Source organism: Calonectris borealis, chromosome 1, assembly GCF_964195595.1.
Source record: "Calonectris borealis chromosome 1, bCalBor7.hap1.2, whole genome shotgun sequence".
In the NCBI taxonomy this organism is placed as follows: Eukaryota; Metazoa; Chordata; class Aves; order Procellariiformes; family Procellariidae; genus Calonectris; species Calonectris borealis.
In genome coordinates this window covers 71,318,328-71,334,665 of record NC_134312.1, presented here as the reverse complement: position 1 = coordinate 71,334,665, position 16,338 = coordinate 71,318,328, and the positions used below count along the sequence as shown (strand labels likewise).

General features: G+C 37.8%; 1 protein-coding gene across 1 annotated transcript in view; it reads left to right on the top strand.

Moving 5' to 3' along the window:
* Nucleotides 1-209: 209 nt before the first annotated feature.
* The window catches only part of SLC15A5 (solute carrier family 15 member 5), a 36,778-nt gene continuing 20,649 nt past the window's right edge, over nucleotides 210-16,338 (top strand). Inside the window, exons 1-4 of the mRNA XM_075163671.1 lie at nucleotides 210-1,808; nucleotides 3,606-3,828; nucleotides 9,826-9,995; nucleotides 13,961-14,181. Coding sequence (XP_075019772.1) covers nucleotides 1,439-1,808; nucleotides 3,606-3,828; nucleotides 9,826-9,995; nucleotides 13,961-14,181 — 984 coding nt within the window. The 5' untranslated portion in view covers nucleotides 210-1,438. The remainder of the gene's footprint in view (nucleotides 1,809-3,605; nucleotides 3,829-9,825; nucleotides 9,996-13,960; nucleotides 14,182-16,338) is intronic.

The window sequence follows — 16,338 nt, the reverse complement described above, 5'->3', positions numbered from 1 at the left end:
ATGTCTCTGAGAGCTGTAAGTTCTTTGGTGTCTGAGTTCTTGCTTTAGATTCATACTAGATTAAAATATATTTTAGAATTATTTTAGGGAGCAATCTATTGCTACTTAAATTTAAGCTTCAGAGCTTCTAGGCTTTGTGTGTGAATCACAGTTGCTTTAGAAACAAGCCAGGGAAGTAGACCAAAACTTGACAGCAACATTCATTTTTCTTTTGTTTTTTGGGAGGTAATCTTGGAATCTATCTTTATCCATACTGGTTATATAATATTGTGCATCTGTTTTGGGATGTAGGAGTTCTCATATACTAAATAGATCTGAAGAGGTAAAATTTGAGTAGTTATATGAACAGATGGAAACAAACAGCAGAGCCTGTGTCTCAAAAAATGCCATCAGAGGTGTTGAGAGCTCTATTTAGAGAAGCAGGCCTGATTTGCCACTGCCTTGTAACATGTGTATGCATTTGCGTTTGTGCAAAATAAATGCAGAATGCTTCTCATTCCTAGTTGGGAGTATTTTGAACAGGTGTTAGTGATCTTAATGAGCTCCACAAAATGGAGAAACTGATCTGGGAAATCTGCAAACTTCTCTGTGGATAAGGTAGCAGGAGCATTATAAAGCACTATAAGTTTGGCTCTTTTCAAGCTGATGATTGCTTTTGGTTAATATGAGAGAACACATCATCTGTGCCTCTGCCCCTTATGATGCATTGTAGCTATAGCACAATATCTGGCTAGAGAAACAGTTCTGATTTAGATTGCTTCTGGATTGCTTTTTTTCCTTTGTTAATACATTCAACTTACTTTCTTTTAAAATTTGCTTTTCTAACTTAAATGTAGTAGCATTAGTTATTTTTATAATTAACTTTATCTGAATTTCAACCAAAAATAACAAGAAATGTAATAATGATTAGATATTGTTAACCTTAAAAAAAAAAACCTTCTCTTTATCTGTACTTGCATTTTTTCACTTGCTGCCTAATTAAAGTATCAGATTATTTTAACCAAATTATTTGCTTGATCTATTATTTGAATTCTGCTGAAAATGTTAGCTTTCCTGTGTATTTAAACCTTTATCTTTAACATACAGATAGAGTTGCACATACTGTATTGGATTCACATAATTTAATAGGTAATATAATTCTGGGGAAAAATCTTGTTTACCCCCAAATGGACTAGTTAAATAAACAGAGTTCCTGAGTGTTGCTAAATTGAAATGTTGATATAGCTCTTTGATTTTTCTTTTCTTTTTTGTTTTTTTTTTTTTAATATTCTTTGATCCTATATGTAATGTCACAAAAGTGACAGGTGCCCTAAGAAATTGTAGTAGTGAAGTGTGGAATTCAAAGCGAGAGTCTTACCAGTTTGCTAATTACAGTGGAGAACAGAAGTATACCTGTAACTTAAGCTGTTCTACTCGGTCGTACTCAAGCAAGACAAGCATGCCTGGTGCAGGCAGAAGAGATATGCAAGAGAAGCAACTTTTGAACCACACAGCTGACAAGGAGCAAAGACCACTACCTGGGAGAAGCAACCATGCTGGAAACCTGTCTCAATCTGAAAAAAAGCTCCAGGAGGCTATTTGTGTGCTGCTGGTGGAGCTGTGCGAGCGATTCACGTTCTTTGGCATTGTCTGCAACATGATCCTCTTCTGCACTGTCAAACTTGGCTATCGCAACTACCAGGCAGCTATTGTCAATATGTGCTTTGTAGGCACCTCCATGTTGACGCCAGTACTGGTTGGCTGGCTTGCCGAATGCCTCGTGGGAAGGATCAAGCTCGTGTGCATCTGCATGTTTCTACACTTCCTAGGTAGGTGACGCCCCAGTGACTATTTCACGTTTTAGAAACTCCGTTGCAGAAATGCATTTTTGAGCATTGTGTTTGAAACCTAACAATTTTCTCCAACCTTGTGGCCACCTTCTCTAACAGCTACTTACTTAGTTTCTCCTCTACAAAATGCACTGCAGTTTTTTTGCCTATGTACTTTTGTGAGGCAGTGCTTTGAACAAGACTAAGGAACATTTGCATCTTGTGGATAGTTGGTGCATAAACTTGACTCCTTTAAAGTGGCTTAGCTATTCGGAACATGGATGCTCAACTCTTAAAATTGGTCCTTTTAACAAGCATCTAAGGTTTGGGACAAATGCGAGGCTTTAATCAGAGAGATAGTTTGAGAGAGAGTTTCGAAACTGTTTCCCCACTGTTGGTAGCAAGGTTTTATTGTATGTAAAGGTATATGATTGTTGCATTTGGACAAGGGGGAAAGATGTATTTAACCACATACCAGTATAAACAAACTTTGCCTTAAGTAGAGAGGCTGTATGCTAATACCTACATTGAGAGCCTGCTTTCTGTTAGCACATTCTGAATCTTCCCCATGTGTTATTCTGGAGATCTCTTACATAAAAACGCTGTTCAAACTAAGTACAACTGTTCTGTAGAAATTAGTGCCTCTCACAGCTGGTGGTTATTCTGTCAACTTAAACGAAGCTGATAGAAATACTTTTTACTTGGACCAGTTGTTGAGCATAAGCAAGTCTGATTTCTGCAATAGCCAGCCACGTTGTTATTTAGACATACAACAAAGTAAGGAAAAAATCAGAGTCATTCCTGAAATGTTCTTGAGCTGATTGCAAAACCATTGTGCAAGCAGCCTGGAAAAATGACTGCTATTATGTTCCACTGTTTCTCCCGTGGGCTTCTGGTTTGGAATCTACTTCTGCCACTTGTCCTTTCAATGCATATTTTAAAGTAGAAGACTGGTGACACAAACAGAATTTGATGTGTTCGGGTGTTGTTTTAACCAGAACTTTTTTTTTTGGTTTTGGAGATAGATCATTAAACATTCCTGATGTATTAGCGTTTGATGCACAGTTGTAGTCTTAGTCATGGCTAATGTTAGTGTTGCTGACATATCAATATATTTTGAGTTTAGTCTCTAATTTCAACTTGGAGAATCTGTAGCTGCTTAAATCTGAAAGACTTGCTTTGCAGACTAGAGGTGGTAAATGCAATTCATGGCAGTGCTTCTATAGGTAAAGTTTCTGAAAATCATGTATTTTCCGTGAAGCTGCAGCAGAAATAAAGAAAATATTCCATAAAAGTTTTGAGACTTTATTTGTTAAATTATGATTCTCATTACAATTCTGGGGTTTAAAGAAGATACAAAAAAGGCTACACTCCACCATGGGGTGGGTTTTTTTGGTTGATCGGTGGTTCATCAGGTGAAGTTACATGTTTTAATTGGTGCCCTCTGGCAAGCGGAGAGCTACTGCCCTCTATGCGCAGGCAATGGGGAAGGCCAGTGAGAGAAGCTGTTTCCAGAGTGAGCTCTTCAGTTGATTGAAGAACCTGAATTCTTACAAGCATTTCAGAGGAAGATTGCTTTTTTGGAGGCCCTTAGTGGTCTTGCCTTACCATATATAGCGACATCCAGAAAGGTTCTGCCTCTCTACAGAATTAAGACTCTCCCTTTTTGCTCTCCTCTGTTGTGTATCTTTGATTTTTCATCTGACTTTTCAACATAACTGCTTAAAAAATATGTAAGTCTTATTCATCAGTCTGATTCTAATCCGTTTCAAATGACAATTTTCTTTCCAATTCCAGGCACAGCCCTATTACCTGTTGTGGCATTCCCCTTTGAAGATATTTACATTGACAGACGACATATTCTTCATACGCTAACCAAAAGGGAGCAGAAAATAATATTCTACTTTGCACTACTCACAGCTAGTCTGGGAATAGGAGGCATAAGAGCTATAGTTTGTCCATTAAGTGCATACAACCTTGAGGACTGTGGACCGAAGGAACTTCTTTCATTTTTCAACTGGTTGGTAACTTAATGTCACCTAAATATCTGTTGGGGATGATAGAGCATTGCCTTGAAATTCACTGCTGACTTCTGAGGGAGATTCTACAGATGGTGGGTTTCATGTTTTGTTTTTAACTGCAAAACATTTAGATTTTGGAAGAGTGTCCAAGAATTTCTGTAAAAAGTTTTCCTAAATTTTTCCTTTTGCTGGGACCAGTAGATGATCATCTATTTTGGCCTCCTACAGAAATCTTCAATCAGAATTAGGATGAACTGATTTGCTAAAATGCTCACAGACTTGATAGCCTAGTTGCTGTTAGAACAACATACTCCATTTGGTTTTCTACCTTTAACGTGGCTATCCCTTTAGGATATTTTGCTGTTAGTCCCTAACTAACAGTGGCAAAATTCAATGATATATTAGAATTTACATGAGAATAAATATTTAGCAATGACAGGCAGCAGTAGAGTCTGCTAATTTGTTGAAACTAGGGATTGCTAGTAGTCTCTAACTGCTAAGATCAGTGGTAGGGATCTACTGTATTGTTTCAGCTCTGTTGCGGTGAAGCTTTGTCATCAGATAAACCACTTGACATGTGTATATCGGTTTGAATATTTTAAAGTTTTTAAGAAAACTTTGAGGAGAAGTTGCCCTTAAAATGGTTCTTAAAATTCAAAATTTTTTCATATTAACTATTTGTGTGTCGCAGTGTATCAGAGAGGTCATTTTTTATGATATGTTTGCCTTTATTTACCACTTCTGTAGCACTATACAGAGTGCTATATATATTCACCTGTACCTTCTGGTTAAACTGTGGAGTAAGGATCAAAGAAGTTACAGTGAAAAACCTCCAGATTCCTGCTTTGAGGCAGGGTGAAGTAAGTCCTGAACTGCCCCCTTTTCTCTTCTTTCCCTGTACATGCACAGTTATTAAAATCAAAACCGGGCACATTTGCATATTGACAATGCAGTGCCAAAGAATCAATGAAGATCTTAGTGAATCAGCTCTCTCTTCCTTTGGGAATGGCTTTCCTGGCTATTCTTTTTTCCTCCAATTATGTTAATATCAAAGAGTTTTGAATTAAATTCAAACTTCAGTGAATAAGGCAGCTTTAGCAAAGGTGGATGAGACTGTTTAGTTCCTTAGAGCAGATTCTGCCTCCTTGACCTGCCCATAGGAGAGAAAAAAAAAAATCCTTCCTTTTTACTCTATTCTGAGTTTTAATCCTTAATTAGCAACATCATTTTGATTAAATAAGACTCTGGGGGATTAAGACTGGAGAGCAATCAGTTGTTCTGAAAGATAGCTCTGGAGAATTTATTGTACTGTGGTCTTAGCCATTCAGAATTGTGTTTAATCAAAGTGACATTTCTCAGTGTTGATTACAAAGGAGACATAATACGAATAAAAAGTTCCTTGGGGGAATCCAAATGGGTCAGTTCTTGGGACTTTGGAAATATCAAGAAAGGCACATGTGCGATTAAAAAAAATTTAATAATTTTTGCGGTGGCATCCAAGGAGAGGCTATTTGATCGCAATCTCAAGATTTAAAAAATGGGGGGTTCATTCTTAGCATTCTTAATCTTATTAAAACCTCTCGGAATATAATAATTTTCTCTTGGTAGGTGCTTGTCACAGGATTGAATTTTAAAATAATATAAAATGAGATGGTTGCATACTCTTAGTGAGTGAGAGTCTGTGTTCTTAGCCAAGTTCTATTTAAAAAATCAGAATTATTGGGTTAAAGATTGGGTTAAAAGACCCTGTAATTACCTGTTGTCTAATTCAATCCTTGAAGAAGATTGCTTTGCACATCTAGGGCCTGGTTCTAACCCCTAGTATGAACTATGAGTTTGACCTTTTAAATAAACAGAATATACCAATGCTAAGTGAAGAAGGGACTTGGATTCTGCTGGACTAAGTTTCCCTAAGGACTTCTGCTTTTCTAAGGTTAAGGTTATGGAGTGGTACTATTTTTGCAGCAGGAGAAGTAAATTCTATCTATGGGAGCAGAGAATGAGAGCAAAGGGTGCAACACAGACTAGGGATGAGAGTTAGCAGTGTTGTGTCTTGTCTTACTGATCTGCTGTAAAAAAAAATGTAGAGAACATGGGACCAGTAGTATTCCCCTTCCTCTTCCCTTTTTCTTTCCATATACTGCAAATCCGTTTCTGCTGTTATCCTGGACACACTTTACTTTGACTTCTAAAAATGTTTTTCTACCCCTTTGGGTTTTTGTCCCCCCACCTTGTCTTTGCAGAGAACTCCATAGTGGTTCCAAAAGAATTTACCTCTTCCTACAAAGCTGTAGTACAGAAAAATATGTAGCTTGGATACTGGTCCATACATGGAATATCTGGGTCTGAGTTTGGGGAAATCAAAACTTAAATTGTGAGAGCTAGGCATGCTTAAAAAAATAAAAGCAAATAATATTTCAAGTGACAGGAAATCTACTGAGTCTTCAAAATTAATCTAAAGAGTGACAAAAGATCAATTTTAGAATATTTTCATATATTTTACTTGATCTCAGATTGTATCTTTCAGCAGGTTCATCTCAATTGTTACATTAAGTAAAAACTTTTTTAATACTGTATAAACATAAACAATACTTTTAAATAAGAGATTACCTGAATGTTACTTCTTTAAAGTTATCACAATTAATACATTTCTGTAAAATGCTATATTAAGATTATTAGGTTTTTATGGGCATGCCACAATAACATTTAGGTTTGTATCTGGACTGCATTCTTGAAATGAACCTCCCAAGTTGGCATTTGACTCCCATTGTGAGGAGACCTCAGAGGGCTGAAGCTCCAGGAACGAGCTGTTCACTGCAAAGTTGGACGTGATATTCAGTTTGACGTATTTAACTAATTCAGCTGTGCTCTACTGGGATGTCTGAGACGCTTTACGTAATGCAAGTCCAAATATTGCAATATTAGATAGCTATGGTATATGAGCACTGACAAGATGTGTTTCTGATCTGCTGCTGTCAGTATGATATGAGCAAATCCCAAAATTCTGAAGTGTGCATTGACGTTAGTTTATCTTTCTTGTTTGGTCCATAGGTATTGCTAAAACACATTGCGGGGTTTTTTTCTTCTCATTTCCGCAAGAGGACAGGAGCTTTACGTTTCAGGCTTGCAGTACTTTGCTATATGATGGTGAAAAACAAAAGCACTCTCCTGTACTCAGGGGTTTTCTTTGGAGGTTCCTACTTCCAGTGAAAGAGTCGTAGAGTCATAAAAAGTGTCAGGACTTCAGGTAGCTCAGGCACACTTCTTTAGAAAGTTTGGAAAACAGCCACTGAAACTTCTAACTTAAAAATTGTCAGTTAGGAATTGTTTCAAAACTTCTACACAAGTTCTAGCTGACGCAGTTGTGTAACTGTATTTTTTTTAAAAGCTTTAGCTGAACAGGGATCAACATGTGTGTACAAAATCCCTCCAACTATACCATCATCACAGAATAACATCATACCAAAGTGCCTAGAGACTGCTTTCAGTGGAGGGGAAAAGTCCATGATTCTGATGAGTATCATCTCCTGAAAATGTAAATTACTTCAAGGAAACAGTAATTGGTTTGGACATATTTTGGTGTGACTTCAGAGAAAGGCGTGAAGCAGGAGAGCTCTCAGCTGTGCATGTCCTTGCTGGTTCCAGGAGAGCTGTTGCATGGCTCTCGGCAGCACTGAGTTTGCCCGGGTGGAGTACGTCATTTTTCTTCTGCCACTTGCCCTCGGTCCTGTGAGGCAAGCTGCATAAGCATGTTCCCATGCCTACTGCTGCACAGCCCTGTGGTCATCTCCCATCCCTTAGCAGGGTGAGAGAGTTGTCTTTAACTGAACAGACCTGAGTAGCATTACCAAGGTCTGTACTTCTGCCATGATAAAGGTTTTGCTTTCTTGGCACTAGCTAGATGTGATGTAACGGGCAATGTCAGAACAAGTGGAAGGAGTACAGCAGGCACTTCAATACTGTAACATGCAATATGACTGTGGTTTGTCTTGGCAATTATGGCAGGCCACCTAGAAGTTGTTTTAAATGAATGAAGAGGGGTTGAGGAAGTCTCCTGTGTGTCAAGAGAGACTTGCAATCCCCCTCTTAGGATTTTCAGCTCAAAAGATTTTGCTGTGATTGCTGATACAGGGAGCCGCAATGGTAGGCTGATACCTCGCTCCTGCACTACCCACTCATTTGCAGTTGAGGAGGGATCAAGCTGGAAAGCTTGGAAGTTGGATTGTTCAGGGGTAACTGGTCTTCTACAACATGTTAAGATTTTTCTTTTCTTGTAGGAGACATAAATACTTAAGTCCAAATAGCCTACGTGAGGCAGAAGTGGCACCACACAAGAAAGCAAGCTTTGCTTCCTCAAGCAATATTTATTAAGCTGTATAATTAGGTATCAATGTATATTTCACCTTTAAATGAAACCATTTTGCTATGGTTCCAACAAAGGTGAAGGAATCTGCTCTTGTAGTTGCTTACAAAATGTAATCTGTGATATATTGAGGTAGCACTACTCCATTATTGATCCCTCTTCGTTGTTTAAAATACAGTTGACGTCTTTAAAGCCAACTTGGAACTTGAACGTTTAGTCAAAGTTAAAGTTCTTAACTTAAAATTTCAAAGGCTAAGTCTGCAAGCCAGAGTCAAATCTGAAGCAAAAGTTGCTGAATGACTGACTCTGACTCTTCAAATGAAGTATCATACTGATCCCCAACAGTTAGTATTTTTGGAAACTGTGACTCCAACAAAGCAGGTCCTCCCTAAATCTGATCTCTCTACTCTGAGATGCTGAATATTCATCGAGTCTGCTCTGTAGCCTCAAAGCCCCTGTGTGAGAGTTATGTTTTAAGAGAAACGTTGGTTAAAGCTCTGCTGAAAGCAAAAAGACAACACAAGTGGCCTGAAGAACAGTGTAAGGAGAGCACCTTAGAATTTAAAAGAACTTAGAGGGGTTATAACTGAAACATTTGTAATTATGAATGGTAAGAGTAAAAATTGGTCAGTCGTGTTGTGAGAAGAGGGCTATGCAATAGAAGAATAAGCAGTACATTTTGTTTCACTTCACTTAATAAATGGCTATACAGTTAACTAAGTTCTCAAAAAAGCTGAATTTTAGAAGAATTCATGATTTAGTATGTTATGTAGGAGTCAGAATCCAAGGAAAAAAGTGTGGTGACAATATACTCCTAACTGTGCAGATATAAACACATTTGCTAGGGTAAAGAGCATAAGTAGTTGTCCTTTTGTATCCTATGAGGGAAATGCATTGTTTTGGCATTTTTTATTTTCGGGGGTTGCTGTTTGCTATCCTTATAATTCCTTAAAGCATATTTGTTGTGCTATTGTCAGGGGTTCCAAATTGCGGTAGGCCTATCGCTAGTGGTATGCCTTCTGCTTCCAAGAGTATTTTGATTTTCATTTGAATACCTTCTGTGCATAGGAGGGGCTCAGCACTTACTTGGGAAGCACCTCTACTACCAAAGGTAGTCTCAAAGCAAATTATGTTGGGGAACCTCCTTATCAAGATATTTTCAGAAGCCAATAAAAATTCAAGCTGAGCCTTGCAACTAATGGAAAAGCCATCCCTTCTGATAAATCAAATTCTAATATTTTTTAAACAAGGGATGGTGGCATTAAGACATTTCTCTCTTAAGCTTAAAGCATGTGATTTGATGATATTGCATACACAAAACTTATGTTATCAGATATTAAATATGTAAATGTTGATGTATTTAATTAGTCTGATCCACAAGAATATTTCCAGTACTAGATTGATAATTTGTTCAGCTCTACTGCCTTAGTACAGTTACTTTAATCATATACCTCTTGGAGCTGAGACATCCAAGTGAAATTTGATGTTAATTGCTGTGTCAATGTGTGCATGGTACTGATGCTGTCCATGCTTACTGTACTTACCATGCCTTTAATGTAATGTTTTAATCTTCTGTAAAGTCCTTATATTATTCAGCCTCTCCACTCTTCTCTCTCTTATCTTTGTGTACTAGGTTTTATTGGCTCATTAACTTAAATTCAGCAGTTGTCTTTGTCAGCATTTCTTATATCCAGCAGTCTGTGGCCAGGAACCTTGGTTTTCTCATCCCATTTGTGTCCGTGCTTATGGCTATGATCACAATTCACATGGTGCGTGGTGAAATGATTTACAAACCCAAAACAGGTAAGAGGCAACTATATCTTGGGAAATATCTTTAGAGATTATTTTCACAGAAGATATCAACTTGCATGTCTAAACAGGTTCTTCCACAACACTGCCCTGGTTGGTTGGAGATTTGGTTGGGTTTTAGCTCTACAAGGTCTGTGTGTAAGAGAACATCCATCCTCTGTAAAGATAGACCTGGAGATCCTGGATAGGCTGAAAAAGTGGAAAGCAGTCTCTGGTAAACTTATGTACATTTCCTGTCATGTCAAGACGTGTCAAAACATTTGCTGGTGCAGGAGGGGGTATCATGTGCATGTTGCTGGTGGACTTTATTTTGCCATGTTTGGTTCAACCTATGCCCAATGTGCTTTGGTCAGTTGAAGCAGTTTATGCCTTTGCTAAGGCACAAAGCATGCTTGTGTTTTCTCCCTTAAGTGTCCTCCATTGCTTCGCCTGAACTCTCACCTCAGCAGCCAAGCAGTGTAGTTAGTCAGCTAAACAGAAATATGTACTAGTAGCAAAGTTGTTGTATAATGCCTTTATCTTGCAGAATGTCTGATGCTTATTGTTATTTCAACGTGATTGCTTATACAACATCAAGTGTTTTTACACATGTGAAAATAACTAGAAAAAATGAATAACTCTAAATAGTTCCTGTGCAGACTGTGGAGATATTTTAAAACAGAAGTTCTTACACTTCTGTGGCCTCACTGCTTAGTACCTGAGTTCTTCAAAATCCTTTGATGGCAACTACCCCTCTCCATGGACCAAGCACAGAAATGTCAGTGGAGCCTAGGTGACTGGAATAAGGCTGTAAGTGCTGAAACCTTGCTATTCTTTTTCCAGTAGAACCCAGAAACTGAAAGCAAGTTGTTACTTCAGTCTTATTGTTATAAATATAACCTAAGCAAAAATATATTAGCAGTGAGGGAATGAATGCATAAATCAGGTACCTGGGAATATCATAGTGAGGACGTCACTGGATAGGTTTATTCAAAACAAATAGAGCCAAAGAAATGCATCCCCTCTACAACAGCCCAAAACCATCATGATAATATGCAACTGAGGGCTGCAAAGACTAGCATCAAATTAGCTAGCTTCTTATGGGGAGAATGGTGGCTGTCTCGCTCGCTGGGGCTCACTACAGGTTTTACAACCTAAGGTAAAAAGATTCGTTAGTGTCCACCCCTGAGCTGGACTATTTCACATGGACTAAATCTGTAGCTTATCATCTAACTAGTTTAATTCTACTAAGTGGAATAACATAAATTTGTAGATTTTGTCTATCTTGGCCATCAACAAAGCTAGCAGAATTTTTTTTTGTATCAAATGTTTTTCCCTCTGACTGTTGTTTGATTTATCATGTATTTTCCAAGTCTTTGCAGAATGCCAGTCTCCACACTAGTATCTGCAAAGTTTTTTATCTCCTTAGTCAAAATAAAAGATAATATACTTTGTACCTTCCATGAGATGATGAAATTGGAAATTCTTCAGAAGTGTAATTCAAATCCATAGGTGACCTTAAATGATTTTTATATATGCTGCCTTTTTTATTTTAAGGTAACACTTCAAATATGGATCATGCATTCAATTATGTTTAGCTGTCAAGCATGGACTTCATTTGCATTTCTTCCCACCGCTATAATTTTGCAGAGTGGCAGGTGACCAGAGATGAGGAAAAAACGTGTATCTACCATCTAGGGTGCAATGTAGGCTTTTTATTGTAATTAGGTAGCATAGATATTCATGATTAGATCAGGGTCAAAGAGGCAGAACATTACAGCCAAGGACTGAAATATAAAAGAGAAGGAAAATCGCCTTCTGAAAGTTGCAATTTAATATCTATATATATGTGGGGGTTTTTTTAAGAAAAAATTAGAAATACAAGTATAGAGTATATGATGTTGATCTACACAATGTGTACTGATATAAATATTAATGCTTTTAAACATGTCTCTTACTAGCGGATCAGATTTGTAATCTGAAGAATTCACCACTATGGAGTTCTGTGAGGTTTACTTGTTTTCTTTTAAAAAAGGGGTGAGATACTTATTCTAACTACATCATTGGCAAAATCCTCTTGATCTCAATTAAATCTATATGTCATTCAAGTTGATTTTTGAACCACAACTTCAAGCAGCTTTATCTTCCCAGTTTACTAGATCTTATAATCTGCTGGAATTCCATGCCAAGAAGCACAGCTAAATAATATAGTTGTCTGTTTTGCCTCATACAAAATAATGTTTCCTAGGTAGTTGACTGAAATTACATGAAAGAGGGCCTCAGCTGATCCGTTAGGAAAGGCAGTGAAATGTCAGGATTTACTGTCTATTTTAGTCTTTTTTTTTTTTTTCAGTGAGTGTAAGAAGAGTCTGCCCAACATCTTCCATTCCAAAGGAAAGGAGATGGCCGTGGCCATTTTCAAGACTAGGTCAGATAAACCAGGACACAACTGTGTTGTCACTTTGTTTGAGCTGCCTGCTAGTCTTGTCATGGGGTGCTCTGTGCACCTTCTGATTTCAGCACTGACTGGGTTCAAACCCTTGTAGAGCAGCAATAACTCCACTTTACTGCTTTTAATTCCTTCTTTGTGAATGTCCAACCTCTAGCATACGGCGAAGCCAAAGATTATCACTTCTCTGATCTAAAACATGTAATTACTAGCTCTGCCAATGAGTTGAGCTGATCCTGACTTTTCTGCTACCTTTTTTTTACTTCTGAAAATAACTCTGCTTTGACAAGGGCCCCAAGTCCCACTTGTTTTCTGGTTAGCTTCTTAGTCAAGTCACTCTGGAAGTCTGCATATTTTTCTTTTAGTCTTCAGATTTGGTCTTGAAATAGTCTAGATCCTAAACTTAAACATCACTTACAATGAGTGGTAAGAATAGCTATCTAGTACAGTCATACAGAACAATAAAAACTGTACCAACTCTCTGCATTTGCAAACTTTGATATGCTCTCTATTTCAACAGTGCCAACAGTCTACAGGTTAATGCTAAGTAGTCAGAGTTTTAAATGTTAGTTTAAAATGTTAGTTTTAAATGTTCGTTATCTAATAGAATTCCCTTTCTTAGTACTCTAGAGCAAGTGCTTCCAATAGGTGTCAATGGATATTTCTAGAAAATAATTTCCATACCAGAGACAGTAGGGAGGCATTTTTTCCCTCTACCATCTTCTTAGTTCACTGTAGTTTTTGGAAACTATTTATTTGTAGATACCTGGGTTATTGTAGTGCTTCAACACTCTCAGAAAAGCAGAGAAGTGCTATAACCCCTGTTTGCATGGATCGGCAACTTACCAAAGGTAGATGAATCGGCATTCCCAAGCCTGAAGCTAACAGTTTTATCCTTGTTTTAGTTGCATTGCCTCTGAGTCTGAGAACCAAGGTAGCAATTCCAGAACCCAGTAACCAGAGGGCAAGTTTTAATATACCAAATACTGGACTGGAAACTTCTCTCCCACAGGATGCTACCTGGAAGTCCTGAGATAGTATTTCTAGCTTTGAAATGCATCCATGAAAATTCTCTGATCTCATCGGCCCTCTTTTGGGCTCCTTTTCCTTCTCACTTCATTACTACCTTCCCCTTGCTGGACTTCAGCGGATATGCAATATTTCATTGCTGTCTTGAATTAAAAACTAACCTCATTCAATCAATAGAAAGCAAAAGCAAAGCAAAGTAATACTTTACCTGCTCAACCACAACAACAAATTCTTGTGGTGTGTTAATTAACTGGTAGCAAAAGGCACTTTTCTCTGTGGATGTTGGGCTGGATTGCTTTTGTAACAATTAGGTTGTGAACCAACTGGCTTCCAAAAAAGAACATTTTGGAACAAATCCAGATTGTTACTGCCTTCCTCCTCCCCAAAAAGACATAAAGGTGAATATATCAGGTTGTATTTTCCCTCCCAAAGTGATTTGCTTGTCTTGTCCTGTTTATTTTGGCAGCAAGTAAAAACTTGCAATGTATCTCTTTGTTTGCAGACAGTTCCCTGCTGACGACTTTTGGGGTAATTGCTAGTGCACTGAAAATGTGCTGTATACGATATCGCTACTTTAGCGGAGGCGTGACAAACTGGCTAGATCATGCCAAGGAAAACTATGGTGGTCAGTACAGTGAAACTCAGGTGGAAAGCACAAAGTCGCTTGCCAGGCTCTTCCCGTTTTTTGCTTTCCAAATTCTATACAGAACATGTATCATGCAGGTAGGTACACAGCTTTTAAACAAAAATCTTGAAAAATACTGTGACATGTGTTTACTACTATGTTTCTAGGCATGTTTTTTTTTAACTATTGCTTTACTAGCAGAGCAACCTTGCAGAGTAGTTTTAGTTACCTGAGAATATACCTTGTTATATTCTCTCATCAGCTAAGTAAAATCGACTTGATCAAGACTCATGAAGGAGCTTGTGTGACTGCTTGCTACTTATTTCTCTGAACCCTTACTGTCTGAAACATCTAGTGCTAGAGTCCTGTGCTCCTTGTGCTGCCATGTTACAGTTATCAGAGACTCAGGCTCAGCATTCTTTTGAAAAAAATTAATTTTCCAATTTCTTAAATGTTCACTCACTTTTTGGGAGAGGTAGAAAATCTTCATTTGCTCTTTTGGTTGCATATTTCTCTTACTGTTTTGGTGGGATTATGTGGGTAGTGTGCCTACACTGGAAATGGGTGGTTTTCCATTTGTGGAAAGAAACAGTCCTTTCACAGCCTCTCTATTAGGCTACGTGGTTCTTTCCACTTCTGATTGCGTGTATGTTATATAAATGTAAATGTGTCAAGAAGCTACTTAAGCTAACGTGATTCCTTCAGATTCATTTCTATCTGGATGATCCTGGCTAAGCAGGAGTTTGAGGTAGCTTACCCCTTGGCAAGTGGCATAACAAATTTATGAGCTGGCTTGGAAATTCATTTTTACTAATTGGTGTTAAAATGCTGCTTAAGGAAATTCTTACAAATATGTAGTGTATACTGCTTTATTGACACTCCCTCTTGCCATCATTCTACATTCTCATCCATCTGCTTCATTCTTTCTCCTCTTCCCTCCCCACCCCCCAAAAGCACAAAAAGGCAAGCAAACAAAAAAAAACCACCCTAAACCAACAAATGCAGACATATGGCAGAGGGTATGCATTAATGACCAGATGGAAATGAACCAGATATCATTAATTGAAGTTGTAATAATCAGGTATACATCTAGAAAAGATAGAAGTATTTGCACTGCTGAAAGAGATTACTTTTATTCCTTCGGCAAAATTTCCAGTAAGTTTAAGGCTCTTTCTTAGACTAGGCGATAGATCAGTATCTTTTTTGTAAGGATTAATAGTATTTTCTCCATATTATTAAGTTAACAGCTTTCAGTGTCTGTGATTCATGTTGAAGATATTTTAATTCCTATTAAGAAGTCAATTCTGATTTGCAATAGGCAGTGGAAAGAAGGAACTAACAAAATTTGGCTCAATTCTGATCTTTCATAGTTCTGTTGCCATTTATTCATCCTTTTACAATTTATATCTTCTTCTGGAGTGGAACGTAGCTGAAAAATATTTTTATTAAGACCCAGCACTTGAGTAATTCTTTAGCACTGAACAGACTCCCAGTGAGTAGGGTTGACTATAACCATTGATGAGAAACCCTAGATCAGCTCAGTTAGTAACTATACATTAATTTTCAGACAGCTATATATTCTACCTGGATTTGGCATTGCCAGTCTTGTTGAAGAGCTATCCAGAATACTGCGGCAATCCAGAACTCTCTAAAAACAGAAATAAAGAAACCAGTTCTACATCCAGTTCTGTCATGGCTGTACTCTATGAATTGCTCAAGTTACCTCTCTTTCCTTTCCCTTCAGTCTGTAAAATGGAGTGGATTATAACTCCCAGCTGCACATGAAATTGCAATGCTTAGTTAATGAACTTCCTCAAAAAAAAACCCTGAAAAATCTGTTGGTAGCAGCCATTGTGGTTTATTTGGGTTTTGTTGGTTGTTTTGTTTTATTTTCTAAATAAACTCAACAGATCTTCTGTAGCGCGTCACACAAGCAGAAAAAATTATTTGCTCTTGAAGTGAGAGACAATCTTACAAATCTACTTAATTTCATACCCTGATGACTGCCATTGGTGGGTTGCTCATCTGATTATTCGTTTTTTCTGTTTTCGATTCCCAGAAGTAAAAGGGAGTCCTCTACATAGCTGCTATGGGTGCCAGTCACATTATGCTGGTTCTAAGACTGTGGACAAATCTTCCTTCCCTGCAGCTTTTAAAGCTGTGTGCTGGCAAGAGTGTCTTAAAAATTACTCACACAATCAGAAGTTCAAAATAACCCTGCATCTTGGTACTCTAAAATTCTGTTCTGTTAAGCA